This window comes from Phytophthora ramorum (assembly GCF_020800215.1).
Source record: "Phytophthora ramorum isolate Pr-102 chromosome Unknown Phyram_PR-102_s0007, whole genome shotgun sequence".
Taxonomy (NCBI): domain Eukaryota; phylum Oomycota; class Peronosporomycetes; order Peronosporales; family Peronosporaceae; genus Phytophthora; species Phytophthora ramorum.
This window is the reverse complement of record NW_027150653.1, coordinates 1,751,975-1,766,989: the sequence shown is the minus strand read 5'-3', so window position 1 is coordinate 1,766,989 and position 15,015 is coordinate 1,751,975. Positions and strand designations below refer to the sequence as shown.

Here is a 15,015-nt window from a genome sequence, read left to right as displayed (position 1 = left end):
CTTTCTGCACTTGTTTTTGCGTCGGCATCAAACTCAGTCTCGCTCTCCAGCATCAATACACTGTCTTCTTCACGTCCATCGATGCTACTGCGTCTATCTCCGCTTCGTCGTGCCCATTGTGGAATGAGGTTCGAAATGCTCGAAAGCGTGATCAACCGGGAAGGCCGGCGTTGTTTAGTGCTGCGACGACTATTCTCGAGCTCGGTGCCGTTCTTGTCAAACTGGTTGCGTCGAGGGTATGCCCCCGCTGCGTTCATCATTTGTTTAATTTCGTGAACAGCCATGGGCGTATACCCGTGGAAATGGAGGATAAGAGTACCTGGGCACACAACAACAAACGACATGCTGTAAGTTTTCACTACATGATGGAACGTCCACTATTCGCCGTACCCCAGGCCCTCAAAGGCGATCGAAGCTCGATACAAAAGTTACCCAGCAGCGCCGATGATGCATACGAATGCACAAAGTATTCTGCATTTTGAAGAGCCAGAACTCCACACGGTGCCGTCGATGAAGGATGCTGGAAGTAAAAGAGGTATTCTGTGTGCCGAGTGGGTTTAGTTAGTGCTTCCCACGAATACAGCATTTATTTGCCAGCAAGTGATACCCCACCTTCCAAAATCACGAAAACGCGTGACACGATCTTGCCGGTTTTTCTGCCCCGCTTTGTTAGAACAGGTTGCGTTCGAAGGTTCACGCCATGAAAGAAAGCCGTGTTCTTGGTTGACTGCTCGAAGGTCTCAGCATCCTCGACTCGGGCTGGAGCAGTGGTCGTCTCATTAACCGCTTCTGCTATGGTAGTCTCCGACATGTTCGTCCGGTCTCGAGGCAAGGTGAAGGCACTTGATCAAAAATGCCTCCCGTCAGCCCTAGCGTTGTGAAGCTCAAACACTCAGACTTGATCGCAAGAATAGCATACACCATGGGTGCTTGCTGCACGCCTACTTTAGATCGCAAAAATTGAAATGGAGCGAAGCATAAGATTAATGTCCGTAAGGCTGGTGTTCACGTCGTTTTGTGACAACGGCCTGAGCACAATGGACACTAATAGCGCCATTAAACCAGTTTGGCATTTTCAATTTTCGGAGAGCAACCAGCGTGGATGCTACTGTAGTCTTTGTAATATAATACTAGTAGTAGTACATGTACAATAACCTTCGTGGCAACTTGCCTTTCTGGTGCCGTCATCTATGAATTATACGCAGATAGACTGCACCTGAACCTCAAAATGCTCACTATCTCACAAGATATACAAACTGACTGCATTAAAGCATCTGATCTTGATCACCGACCAGATGCTAGATACCAACATCCTTGCTGGTATCCTGGTGCTGTATCTCTTGTGAGCAGCCAGGCTCCACCTCACTTTGAATTCCGCCAACCGAGGCGCTCATCAATCGCACGAGCAAGATGCGCGTACTCGCCTCCGTTTTCACACTCGCTGGATTGCTGGTTCCTTCGTCGGCCCTGACTGAGCTCTCGAATGAGTCAAATGGTGATGTACAGCAGCCGCTGCTCGATGCAACGGACTGGTTTCTGACCGAACAGGACATCACCAACTCACGAGGTGGAGTGCCACGCAGTGACATGGCCGTCTACACAACGGGCAACGCTGTGACGGCGTACACAGTAACGAAGGAATTCTACGACGCAGTTTACGACGACCTGATCAAAACCAAGGAGGGTGACCGGGTCATGCTCACTGGGTGGACAACAGCCCTTGTACCGCTGAAACCGGACGTGGATCCGACAGGGGCGACGACGGGTGTCGATAAAGTATTTGCTGGTGTTGTGAAGCGAGGTGGGAACGTCAACATCCTGAACTGGTCGAACATCGGATACAAGTCCTTCAACATCAAAGCACGCGACGTGATAAACAGCATCCCCCCGTCGTCGATCAATGGAGCCAAAGCGACGTTCATCTTCGACGATCGCCTTCCCAATGCCTTCGCCTCTCACCACCAGAAAAATATGGTTATCGCATCGTCCTCGGATGGCAATGGCCAGCCGGTGACATACGTGGGTGGACTTGACCTTGCAAACGATCGTTGGGATACTATACATCATAACGCTACAGCGATTCGCGATGCGAGCGGTATCACCTACAAGAACAAGGGCTGGATTGATGGCGAGGTTCGAATTCACGGGCCTGCCGCAAAGGATGTCGCGAGCAACTTCTTAGCTCGATGGAACTCGGACTATTTACCCAGCCAGGGTATTGAAGACGACCTGCTCGACTATGACAACCCGCCGTACGAAGATATCCCAGCAATGAATTACACTAGCAGCAGCGATACCGCCAATTTAGGGAACCAGAGTGTTCAGATCACGCGAACCTTCAGCTGCAAGTACGAACATTACAAAGAATTTGCGCCGCGCGGAGAAAATTCGCTGTTTCAGGCACGAATCAAGGCGATCAAGAACGCAAAAAACTTCATCTACATTGAGGACCAGTACTTTATACTCGTTCCGGAGCTGCTAGATGCGATCATGGAGGTGATGCCAAGAATTCAGCGCCTGGTTGTCATCGTGAACCCACAAACGAACATGTTTAGCAAAGGAGGGTACATCAAGTATCTGTACGAAATGGTTGCACCTATCCGAGAGAAGTACCCGACCAAATTCAGGATCTACACAGTCAAGGCAAAACGGGAACTTCTCATTCACACCAAAGTTGTGATCATCGACGACGTGTACTTGTCCATTGGTTCCGCAAACTGGAATCGACGTAGCATGACGTCCGACTCGGAACTTAACGCAGACATTGTGGACGGTGACACCGTAAAATCTCCCGACGGTGTTATCGTAGGCAAGCTGCCTCGCGACTTTCGCATCCGCAAGCTTCAGGAGATGACCGGGCTTAGCTATGGTAAGCTGGGCGCCATGACCTTTATCGAGGCAGCAGATCAGCTATCCGATGCTGCTGACGACAAATCAACGATACTGGAGACCTTGGACATTGAGTATCACGCGTACTTCATCGCTATCACCGACACGCTGCGTAAGGTATCTGACCCGGAGGACACCTGCACGTACAGGTAGTGGCACACTTAAAGTAATAAATAGAATCATCGTCTTGTGAGTTATCCTCAATTGAACTATGGCCACTTCCTTTTTGACACCGAGAAGTGGTAAAGAATGCAACACTTTTACATGTGCTACTGCATGCCATCAAACTGCAACATCCAATGCGAAAGAATTAATCGAATACTACGATAAACCTCGCTTTACTTCTAACGGAAAGTGTCGAGTCACGTCTCGCATTTGCGAGGACGGTTGGTACTTGGCAGTCAAATTGATGTCGGTCCTTTGAAGCTCTTAGCTCCAGAAACCAGTGCAGTCCATCCAGGCACCACTCTGGGGCTTAAATCGGAGAAACGTGAAAGCTTCGGTGTGAATCTCTGGGCTTGAACGGTCGATATGAATCCTTCATGAGCGCTACTATCGACCTCACTGCTGGGGATGTTGTACATGTTGTCGTTTGCTGCATCTTGCTCGGTGCCAGAGTCTTCGAATGAAAGGCTGCTACAGTTTGAGAATGGACTGCGGCTGTATGACCACGCTTTCCCCCAGTATTCGTAAGGTTCATCTCTGCTGCTGTTGTCCGAAGCTTTGATTTCAGACGTGGGCGAGCTCGGATCCAGGAAGTCGGTGAAGTCGCCCGCGTTTCCAGTCCGTGATGCGTCATTCACAGCTTCGAGGCCGGTTTCTGCTTCCGAGCCACCAGCGCCACCACTTCCAGCTTCCTTTTTGCTTTCGACTAAGTGACCGGCCCACGTATCGTCAGATAAACACGTTCGTAGACGCTCGGTATCAACACTTGCTCCCTGTAGCAATTTTCTGTCCCAGTCTTCATCGTGATCAGGAATCGATTGTGTTGGGGCGCTATTGCAAACACGTGAGTGTATTGAAGCTCGAGCAGGCTTCCAAGTGGCGAGGCTGGTGGATCTGCGACCAGCACGACTCATTAGGCGCTTCACCCAGGTGGCAATCCCGAGCTACGACCAAGACCGAGAAAGACGTCAACCTGAAAAGAGGTACAATGGTCAGGAATGCTGGAGTCTACAATAGTGTTGGCGTTTCTTCTCTTATTTGCTCTTGACAAAGTAAAGCCATACACTGCACATGAAGCTTTATCATGGGAAATGTTGGTGTAATGCTTCGAACTGCGTGTAGTTTTCGGAATCATCATTTCTGTGCGAAAGTCAAGTCGTCACCGTCGAGAGAATTGGAATTGAAAGTATCTTCCTCCACTACCCAATAATTTTGAAGTCCAAAGGATGATTGATTTGACAATTGGATCCATCTATCGAGCTTGACTGATGCCGACTCGATTACACAGATGCCACACTTAGCTTTTGCATTCCTCAATCTGCAGAATAGCAAGAAAGTTAACGGACGATGGTAAGTATTCACTGCACCGGTTTTTCGGAACAATAGTTCAGCTCGTGATCGATATTGAACCACACGAGAGCGTCGCTGCCTTCATCGACGCCATCAAAAAGAAAGCTCCGCGGATGATGGGCGATAATGACGTTGAGCATTATCGGACCTGGACAGCAGCAGGGGCAAGTGGCTCCAATTTAGTAGCTCTGGCCATCGTTGTGTTGAGGAAGGACAGCTTACGTCATGGATCCGAGCTATCGCTAACTAATACGGTAAAATGAATCCACTTTTGCCCGTTGGAGATGCATCTTTTCCGGAGAGTGGCAAGGACGGACCGTATGACTTCCACGTTCTTGTAGCAATACGACCGACGGGTACGACTCTGCATTGTACTGTGCTGCCTCTAATGCATTTAGCCGACGCAATTTTGCTTTTGTTTACCAGGAACGAAGCAGCCGAAGAAGTCGAAGAAAATGGCGATGGCGTACCCAGAATATGCGGTGCAAATTCTGTCTGCTAACCGAATGCGTTGCTGCTGCGATCGAGCTATCTAGGTGTGAACTAGACAGCAGCACGAGTCGGCGGATGGAAACCGTTCGAAACCAGACCACAATCAAGAAATTCTCCATCTGAGCACAAAAAACGCTTGAGACTAAGTTTTCAATAACAGCGATGTCGAACGCAAACGTTGTTTTGAGGCTTGTTGCTTTCTAAACGCTGAGGTGTGGTAGCCTCAAGTACCCTTCAAGAGAGTTAATATGGACGCTGAGATCTCCAATAGAGGCAGGAGGTGGACTAATGCGCCGTTGCCACACTTGAGAGTCATAGCGCTTCAGTTCTGCTGCATCGGGTAGTTCAGTATGCCTTGCATCAGGATCTACACCTTCCGTTTTCACATGTGACGCACCAAAAAGACGGAGGTTCTGAGCAATCTGGAGCCACGTCATCATTGCTGCATCAAAAAATACAACGCGTGCTTCGTCCTCTTCGCGATCTTTCCGTCGCCCAGTTGGTTTGTAAAGTGGAAACCACCGTCGAAAAATCGTTGTGAGTTCTTGAGACTTGCGCTCAGCAGTCCACTTCTTCATCAAAGCTTGCCGCGCCTGGTGAATATCGCCGTCACACTCTGCTAAAAGAGACATTGCAGCACGAATCCCATCTCGAGACACCGCCACCCGAAATCGCTCCGCCGCAGCCATGGCAACGCGGACAAGACCACCAAAGGCGGGGTCCGAAGTGCGCACATCGTACAACACACGCACCAGTGCAGTGACTTCTTGCTGACCCTCAAACATCCATAACGGCCAGATACGTCGCAGAGATCTCACGAGGCGGTGAACTTTTGGCTCGTCACGATAACTCGAGCCGAAGACCACTTGCGCATCATCCACCGTTGCCAGCAGTAACTGCAGCGAGCAGTTATTGCCTACAACGTCTCGTGGTAGCTCACCCTTAAAGTTCGGTGTGTTTGTAGGCAGCGGCGGAGGTGGTGCCACTTGATTAACGACGGCGATTCTGCCAGTAGTAGCGATACTCACAGAACTACTGGCAGTACCAGGCGTGGCTGCTGTCCTCAGAGGTTTCTGGTAGTCTGTCAGCAGCATAAAGTCTAGCACCTCCGCGTGACCAAGTCGTACCGCGATGTGCAGCAGCGTGTCCCCCAGAGCGAGCTTCCCCTGCTCCACCGCCGAAAAAAACTCCATTTTCTCGTTCTGAAGCTCGTTGAGACTCTCCTCTCGCTCCAGCGAATCCGTCAGCGTCTCCAGCTGTGACTGCTCCTGCATGCAAATATCTAAGTATGTGGCCCGTGAGATCTGCAAACCCCGCAGCTCCGGTCGACAAACCAGCCGCAGTGCCTCGACATCTCCGTGGTACGCCGCCAACACCTGCACAAGGGATCAAAAACCTCAATTACGGAGGGAGCAACGATACAGCTCAAGTTGAAATGGTTTACCATCTGTCGGAACTGCACCGCTTCCTCTGGGGGAGCGCTATGCGTCTGCCCCATTTCCGTTGTGCGCACGAAGCGACGCGTCAGAAATAGCTACACTTCATATGACTACATTTTCTATCTAGATCTAGCTATAGAATGAGTGGCTGCGCGATCAGACGACTGGCCTGCCGCGGTTGACTCGCACGGACACAGCCACTTGCATGCATGCACCAGCTCAGCTCAGCACATTGCGAGTCCACCACCATACTAACCACATCTCCTGAGTCAGGGGTCCTGACTAGCTGATGAATCACGTCCAGCAATCACTTCAAGCATCCTCCCTTTTTCTCCAATCATACACAATCTATAATAGATTTTCCTCCAATCCCATCCAATCTACATTTTTTCCGCCGCATATTCAGAGCTTCCATGCCGTCGAGGGTCGATGACGCCTCAGGGCCGCTCTCCCTGTCCCCAGCGCCATCTCCCACGTCCTCCACATCCTCTCTGGACGCGCTACTCGCAGAGGAAGACGTTTTCTCTCCTCCGGCGTCGCCCATGACCGCGCACCACGTCATCTTCGGCCGCAACGTCATCCAAGTGCCGCTCAAGCAGCCAGAGTCGCACGAATATGTGAACATGGTCCTGTCTCAGCTCGAGTTCGACGTCATGGCGGTGCACATTCCACAATACGAGGAGCTGCCGCCCGAGGAACTTCTGGAGCGTATCACGCAGCTGCTCAAGGCGCAGGAGAGCAAGAAACGTCAGCGTTCAGGGTCCGTCTCAGAGCCGCCGGGCTCGGACTCGCTCGCAGCCTTCCAGGGGCGACTGCTGGAGCTCGAGTACGAGCGCAAGAGGCTGCACACGAAACTCAAAGGTTCCAAAGCGCTGCAGATCAACTTGGCAGACGAGAACACGGCGCTTCGAGTGCAGTTGGAGCAGGCGGAGCAACAGTCCGTGGACGTGGAGGAATTGTGGCAAGAGAACGAGCTGCTGCGGGACCAGACGCTCCACTTAGGCGGAGACTTGGCCAAGTGGAAGAGTGTGGCAGTACAGGTTGGGAGCCAGCTGCAGGAGTTGAGATACGAGTTGGAAGCGCTGAAGCACCAGGTGAATCATGATCGAGCGGAAGCGGTGGGGACGGTGGAAGACGCCATGGAAATGGTGCTGCAGGATGTGCACAAGAGGGAACAAGTGCTGCAGCTCTCGTACTTGGCCGAGAAGAAGGAGAGGGAGGTCATGGCGGAGAAATACTACGAGCTCTCAGGAAGGATCCGCGTGTTTTGTCGCTTGAGACCCGGAAAAGAGAGAGACGAGGAAGCGGCGCTGGTCGTGCCACGACCGAATAATCTGCTGGTGGCGAACTCTGGGAAGGAGTTCGCCTTTGATCAGGTGTTTGGGTCGCAGAGCACCCAGGCGGAGGTGTATGCGCAGATTGAACCGCTGGTTGTGTCATTTACGGACGGATACAATGCGTGCATTATGGCGTACGGACAGACCGGGTCGGGGAAGACCCACACTATGGTGGGCAATAATGGAGGCGAACTGGAACATCGCGCCAACGGCCTCACGGTGCATGCCAACGCCGGTATGATCCCGCGCGCACTACAGCAGGTGTTTGCGGTTGTGAAAAAGCGGCAGATGACGTACGTGGACTCAATCCGTTTGAGCATGGTGGAGATCTACAACGACCAGATTTTGGACTTGCTGCATGAGGGGAGCACTGGAGGTGGCAAGAACGCGGTGGCTAAGAGCGAGACGGATATCACGGCGGTTGACGTTAGCGGCTACGCGCAGATGGATGCAGTGATGCGTGATGGTAATGCTAACCGCAATATTGCGGCCACGAAAATGAACCTGGAAAGTAGCCGCTCCCACGCACTGGTGTTCCTGCACCTTGAAAGCCAGCACCGCGAGACGCGCGAAGTGCGCACCAGTACGCTTTGCTTGGTGGATTTGGCTGGTTCGGAACGTATCTCGCGCAGTCAAGTGGAGGGCGATCGTTTGCGTGAGACGCAGCACATTAACAAGTCGCTTGCTGCACTTGGAGATGTGGTGTATGCGCTGCAGCATAAGGCTAAGCATACGCCGTACCGCAACTCGAAACTCACGTATATGCTACGCGATATGCTGTCAGGGCAAGCGAAGACGCTAATGATGCTTCAACTAAGTCCCGACATGGCTGACGTGGAGGAGACGACTTGCTCACTGCAGTTCGGTGCTCGAGTCAGCCAGGTGCAGATGGGCGCTGTTCGCCCTAGCGTGGAAAGCGGTGCGCTCTTCAAGCTGCAGGAAGACAACCGTGTTCTCGAGGCTAAGGCGCTCTCTTTGGAAAGTCAGCTGAACGACTTCCAGCGTCAATGCCAGCAGCAAGGAGACGAGTTGCGTGAAGCTCAGAGCGGCAAAGAGGCAGCAGAACGGCAACTATGGCTCCTTGGTGGTCATCACGGTACGAAGGCTGCAGATGAACTGGAACCGAGTGATTCGCCACCAGAGGATCGATCCCCGTCGCGGCCACCAAGTCCGACTCCTTCAGCCAAGTCAAGCCGCAGTGTTTCATCTGCAACCTCGGCACGTTCAGCACGTTCAGCACATTCCGTTCGTTCTGCACGATCGTCGCAGTCAGTAGCATCATCGACTCCGCGACCAACCACTCGACGACCGCAGCTATCGTCCTCGCCACGGCTAGCAGGAACTCCTCGTACTCCAAGTCCAGCTACTCCCACTTCAGCTGGGTCGCGACTTCGACGACCGGAATCGATGCTTGAACGCGAAGAAAGACGCAAGTCTCTGTCTGCAGCCTCCCGGGACCGGGTGGTGGACCCGGACCTACGCCGCAAGTCGCTCTCAGCAACCTCTGCTAGCAGACTTGCTGACTCGGATAATCGCCGCAAGTCGTTGTCTACGCTTCAGACACGCTCGATGTCAGGATTGACAACGCCTCGATCCGCGCGAGCGAATGTCACTCCATCTTCCGAGGGCCGAGTACCTTTGCACCCTCCTTCCAGGACACGACCAGCAGGGCCGCCCACGACACCTACTTTAGACAGACAGGGTTCTTCGGCCAGCCGGTTACCAAGACAGCGGTCTGCTAAGGCGTTAGGTTCGTCTACGCCTCCTGCATCTTCGCCGTCGTCGACTTCGTCAGCAGAAAGCAGACCCTCACGAACTCTTCATCGCGCGATTTCAACCCCGGCAAGAACTCCGGTTAGAACGCCCACGAGAACTCCAACCAGAAGCGCCGTGGGGGCACTCAAGACCAGTGGTGAGCCGCGTCAATCCTCGCTCAGCAACACTAGAAGCTCAGCGTCTTCCACAGCTGGATCCTCAACACGGCGTGCAATGGCCAGCTCGCAGTCGGGCTTCGGATGGAAGTAACGAGCGCAACTGCAGTAAAACGAGATTTCATGACGACCACCACCTCCCGACCGTAGGGAGCATATAATTTACAGTTGTTAATTTGCATGTATTGGAGTTCTCGTTCCTTGCACCTACTTCCGCCAGAGCTCACGTCCAGGCGAGTCTTCTCTACGGCTGGGAGCGTCTTCTTGACACTTTCGGCTTCCGCTACTAACGCGCAGGGAATTCCGATGCTCTTGTAGTTCGTGTTCATACCCCCTGTTCAGGACGCAACAATCAAATTAGCAACGCCCATAAAACTGCAAAAGCATCAGCACAGCACGTACGTTAACACAAGCTTCACGCGCTCCTCGGTGGTTGGAAGCAGGTGATTCAGCGCTGGTGAGCGTGTGGTGAAAGTGCTCCTCATGGAGATACGGGGGCTCAACAGATTGTTCAGTCGGGAAGAAGTACCGACACGATCCATGGCTGCCGTCACTTCAGCCGGATCCGCACTGTGACGTGGACTCATGACTGCTTCAAGTTGTCGACGTCGGTCTTCGCTTCGTTGTGCTCGGATACGGTCACGCAAAGCTTGAGAGAGCTCCATATTGCGAGCTGCGCGGTTCTTCGTGGCCTGCAGCTCGGCTACGATGCGACGCACCGGCACGGATGGAGCAAAATGCGAGATACGCGACTTGGGCACTTCGAAGACAGAGGACTCGGCTGCTGTTTTCATGCGCTCCGCCGCGTCCTTCGTAATTGCTGCAGGCAAACTCTGCATTTTCTTGCTGCCACCACCACCGGAATTGCCTATGTTGATACCGACGTTGTTACTGCTGCTGCCGCTTCCATTCGTCATTCCTCCGCTTGAAAGGGATCTTGTATTTGAAGAGACCGAAGCATCTTGGGGTTCTGTGGAGCTCACCGTGTGGCCATCCTGGTAAGCTGAGGTTGCGTGTAGCTTGACGTTGGTGCTGAATTGTGCTCCACGAAAGAGGAATCCCAACTCCTCTTCTATCGGTCGCCAGTGGTCCGCCACCACACCAAGTTTCACGACGGAACACACAAAGAAGTAAACGCACTCGAAAAAGCGTTCGTCCTCTTTGTGGTTCTCAAAGTTGCTGCAATGGAGAACCAGGCGCGCATACGTAGCTGACACTGACTGCGCACAACTTCGATGTGCTTCCTTAGCCCGCTTGACTCGCTCCTTTTGTTCGACCATTCCCAACGCTTCTTGTTGTGATTGCTGGTCGTCTTCGTCGCGTTCTTTCGTCTCGCTGTCGCTACAGCATTTCCTCTCCCGAAGCATTTGTATGAGCTCCTTCTCTAGCGTCTTTACTTTCACAAACGCCAACGAGTAGCCAATTGCCGCACGCACAAAGAGGAACATGACGTCTACAAGTTGTACAGCCAAATGAAGCGGTAAGCAGAGTCCAACAGCAAATGACGTATCCTGCTTCGGCACTGTTTACCTGTCTTGTGAAAGTCCACGAACTTGAGCGGCAGATGAAATTGACCATTGCGCCAACTGTATTCGATCTCACCATAAATGTCATCTGAGCAACGATGCAATAAACGCCACTAGCACATTAGCAATTGCCGAGCAATTTTTCACATTATAGCACACGCACCCATTCGTTTCCGCACATCGTCGGAAGAACCTCGCGGTGGTGGAGTGGGCTGCCTGGACCACGACAAACAATTTACTGTCAAACGATTCACCTCAGGTCAGGCCCCGAAGAACAAAACACTTACTCCGGATGCAAGCCATTGGGGCTAGAACGCCTTGGGTTCACCGGGAAGTGGCGCTGCCCTGGCATTCCTTCTTGATCTGCTTTGCCAAGACCCACAATGACACCAACACACGCGATAAAAATACCATCAAAATTCGGCTCAGACCAGATAAAGCTCAACACATATTTCCTCTCATTTGAAATCCCGGCCCGGCTGTATACCCGGTCTTCACTCGTGTTCTAGCACAGCTCAAAACTCTTCGCTGGCACATGACGCAAGCCTCTTCCAGCATCATTCCCGCCTGGGCATCAATTCAACCTCCACCACGCTCAAATGGTCCATTCGCTGCCTTCGTTGGATTCGTCGTCTGGTGTGATGAAAGGTGTGTGGATGGACTTGATCATAACCTCACCACAGAAAATACACTCGGACGCAATGATCTCGTCTAGCTTCTGCTGCACCATCTCACGCTCCTGCGCAATCGACTGCTCCTTGGCGGCAGTCTTTGCCTTTGCAGTCGCCGCAGCACTAATTCCCTCTGCACCAGGCGTCATCACCTCCTTCTCGCTGGATGACAAGTTCAGAAATGGGAAGGCAGACAACGGTCGCTGGAAAAAGTTCGTGCTCGTAGGCATTTCTGTGGACAGCTCATTGAGCTTCTGGATCAGCTGCTTTACCGTTTGTCGCTGGAAACTGTTAAGGTGCTTCTGCATCTCCTGGCGCAACGCACCAGCGTGGAAAGCGTGCGAGCATGGGAAGAGGTAAAACTCCTTACCCAGGATGTTCTGCCCTGTGAGCTCGCAGCGCTGGTTGCCCGACACGACGGCACAACGCTTACGCAACTTTTGCATGTCGGCACGGATCAATTCTGCGGACTGCGTGTAGTCTTGCATCTCTTCCTTGAGCTGCTCAATGCGGTCATTGTACACCTCCAGCGACTCGCAAATTTCCTTCTTGAAGTCGTTGATAAGAACGAAGTCAGGGAAGAACGGCAGGATGTCCTCGATCTTCAGAAGACCACTTTCCTTGAGGATGTTCATGGCATCCTTGATCTCACCGCCAGCATCAATCGTGTGTTTGGCGATGAGCGTCCACAGTTTCTTGCGCGTCTCGTCATCCTCAGGCATACTGGCCATTTCCTTAGCGATTTTCACATCAACCTGGAGTGCCTTTTCCACGGCATCTTGATACAGTCCCATGGCCGAGTAGATATAGATACAAGCGCGGTTCTTCTCATTCTGCGTACACAGGCGCAGTGCAAAGGCAATGTCGAACAAGTGCTTGCCATTGTGCTTCTTCCGCAAGAAACTAATGAGCAAACGCTCATCGGGGTGCTTCGCCAACAGGAACAACAGATAGTTGTGGATTGTGGGGTCGCGATTACCCTGCTTGATAGCAAACTTCAGGAAGCGGATAGCCATGTCCAGCACAGATCGACTCTTCGTCGTGTTACTGGTCGGGTCTCCTGCCACGCCATTCTTCTGGTGAACGTGGCGCACAATGGACGGAATAAGGCGGGTTGGGTTCAACGTAGCAGCCTCGAGCCATGCCTCGTACACCTCCTTCGGCTTGTGGATGATAAGCTCGGGCGAGTACTTGTACCAGAGCTCCTCAATCTTGGATGTCTCCACACTGCGCAGCAATTCAATTGCGGCTCCATACTCACCGCGGTCCACGTGATACGTGATAACCTTTTCATAATCTTCAATAAGAGTTGCGTAGAACACAAGCTCATCAGGTCGACCGTGGCTGGAGATCAGGTTGAATGTTGTGGCCGGGTCAAGGTGACTCTTCTGATCCTGAAGGAACTGCTTGAACTCGAACAGCAAGTTTGCGTGTGCGTCAACGTCTTGCGCGCTACCTTTAAGCACGTTAAACTTGTCCAGGAAAAGTTCAACGAGCCAGGAGCACAGCACAGTCTTCTGTGTCTTTTCCTCGGAGCCCAAACTTTTTAGTTTCTGAAGCAAGAAAAGCAGCAAAGAATCGCGCGTCTCCTTCTCAAGAAACTTAAGTGCAACTTCTTCAAATGAGCGCGTTGTCTTGGCGTAGATGACTGCGGCACGATCAAATTCTCCCTTATCGAAAAGCTTGTCTGCCTGGGCTGTCAACACGCGCTGGCGCTCCCATCCATTGCGGCACACGCCCAGTGCCTGCTCAAAGTCGCGGTCGTCACCGTTGCCCGTCACTGCTTTGCTCAGGAACAGCTTCCACACGTTACGGTCCTCGTCGGCAATCACGACCTCAAGAATTCGACGATTTGAGTGAATCCACACCGTGTTGAACGTCTCATCCACGGTAATACCGTGAACGCTACCAACGCGCGAATCAAAGGACTCCTCCATCACAACGACGCCGCTCAACTTGGACACCACCTGCACGTGGCGTGCGAACAACAAAATAACATGGTACTGGGTCACTGCCATTGACATCGGCGGCGTCCACGACCCACGACTGCCCGATGCCTTTTCAGGTTTACCAGGGTACGCCAGCAAGCCTGTTCCTGTCGTCACATTCTCCATCGTGCTCGACAAGCCAAAGACAAATTCCCCATGGAACACGCCCTCGCCCGTCAGGACGCCAAAACCTTTGGCGCGTTCGCGCTCCTGCTTCGCGTAGAAGCGCAGTTCTGCAGCGGTGACGTCTCCCGGGAGCTCCTGGAACCTCAACTTATCAGGACTCGTGTACTCATTGAACATCGCTTCGAGGCCACCGGGGCCGCCGCCAATAAATTGGAACATGCGTGTGGGCCTCTTCCCCGACGCCGACGTCGTGAGCATGACGTAGTACCTCAACTCCCCGGACGGGAGCTTCCAGTGCTCAAAGCCAATACCTGCAATGGGTCCCTGGTTGGAGATCTGGTACACCTTCTTGAACGATTTCTCCTTGCCTGCATCGAACTCTGCCTCGAACACGGCACCCGAGTCTGTGCCAATGAGCACGGGCTCGGACGCTTCTGGAGAACCTGATTGGCGGTCCCACGCCACACTTGTGAACTGCAGCGCCTGCGCCTTCATGATCTTCTTGGGACGTGTAGATCCGGTGTGCAGGTAGAAGTTGGAGCCGTTCTCCATGGAAATGAGCACGTGGGCGCCCGTGGGGTCGATGAACACCTTGGACATGGCCACACGGGGCTCAATCATGATCTCCTCCACGGTACCGCCACTGTCCGTGGCCTCCGTGGTGCAGCGCAGCAGCATTCCTTCCTGGGAGCCCATGGCCAGCACGCCGTTGCCCACGCCCATGCAGCTGAGCGTGAAGCCCTTGCGTCTCGAGACCTTGAGCCCATGCTCCCGCAGCTCGAACATGGGTTTCTCCTCCTCCTTGTCGGTGGCTTGCGCGTCGTCTCCCACCGTCTCAAAGTCAAAGTCGTCGTTGCTGCTGCGGTCGCCTCCGTACGCGTCCGCGGTGGCTCCCCCGGCACTGTACGGAGACTCGTACATACCTGATGACGTCCCCGGGGCGCCGCCGCCGCGGGAGTCGCTGAAGGACGCCTCCTCCTTCTTCCAGTCCGCGAAAAGGTCCGCCGACATGCTTCCGCTTGGTGCTGTTCTCCCTTTGACAGGATCTCCTCGCTTTGACTTGGCATTTGTATGTGAATATAACGGATATCATGACAGTTA

General features: G+C 53.0%; 5 protein-coding genes across 5 annotated transcripts; 2 read left to right on the top strand and 3 right to left on the bottom strand.

Moving 5' to 3' along the window:
- Nucleotides 1–1,410: 1,410 nt before the first annotated feature.
- KRP23_8542 (Phospholipase D delta) lies at nucleotides 1,411–3,042 on the top strand (the record flags this gene model as incomplete). Its single annotated transcript, XM_067893995.1, has 1 exon — nucleotides 1,411–3,042. The coding sequence occupies one exon, from the start codon at nucleotides 1,411–1,413 to the stop codon at nucleotides 3,040–3,042; it is 1,632 nt and encodes a 543-aa protein (XP_067743471.1).
- A 2,054-nt stretch (nucleotides 3,043–5,096) lies between these two features.
- KRP23_8541 (uncharacterized protein) lies at nucleotides 5,097–6,394 on the bottom strand (the record flags this gene model as incomplete). The annotated part of the gene is made up of 2 exons (XM_067893993.1): nucleotides 5,097–6,272; nucleotides 6,341–6,394. The coding sequence occupies 2 exons, from the start codon at nucleotides 6,392–6,394 to the stop codon at nucleotides 5,097–5,099; spliced, it is 1,230 nt and encodes a 409-aa protein (XP_067743470.1).
- A 354-nt stretch (nucleotides 6,395–6,748) lies between these two features.
- Nucleotides 6,749–9,697, top strand: KRP23_8540 (Kinesin-like protein KIN-14D; the record flags this gene model as incomplete). The annotated part of the gene is made up of 1 exon (XM_067893992.1): nucleotides 6,749–9,697. One exon carries the CDS (start codon nucleotides 6,749–6,751, stop codon nucleotides 9,695–9,697), a length of 2,949 nt encoding a protein of 982 aa, XP_067743469.1.
- Nucleotides 9,698–9,810: 113 nt separating this feature from the next.
- Nucleotides 9,811–11,481, bottom strand: KRP23_8539 (uncharacterized protein; the record flags this gene model as incomplete). Its single annotated transcript, XM_067893991.1, has 5 exons — nucleotides 9,811–9,937; nucleotides 10,006–11,056; nucleotides 11,134–11,217; nucleotides 11,293–11,345; nucleotides 11,417–11,481. 5 exons carry the CDS (start codon nucleotides 11,479–11,481, stop codon nucleotides 9,811–9,813), a joined length of 1,380 nt encoding a protein of 459 aa, XP_067743468.1.
- Nucleotides 11,482–11,724: 243 nt separating this feature from the next.
- On the bottom strand, nucleotides 11,725–14,925 carry KRP23_8538 (Vacuolar sorting protein 18; the record flags this gene model as incomplete). The annotated part of the gene is made up of 1 exon (XM_067893990.1): nucleotides 11,725–14,925. The coding sequence occupies one exon, from the start codon at nucleotides 14,923–14,925 to the stop codon at nucleotides 11,725–11,727; it is 3,201 nt and encodes a 1,066-aa protein (XP_067743467.1).
- Nucleotides 14,926–15,015: the final 90 nt, after the last annotated feature.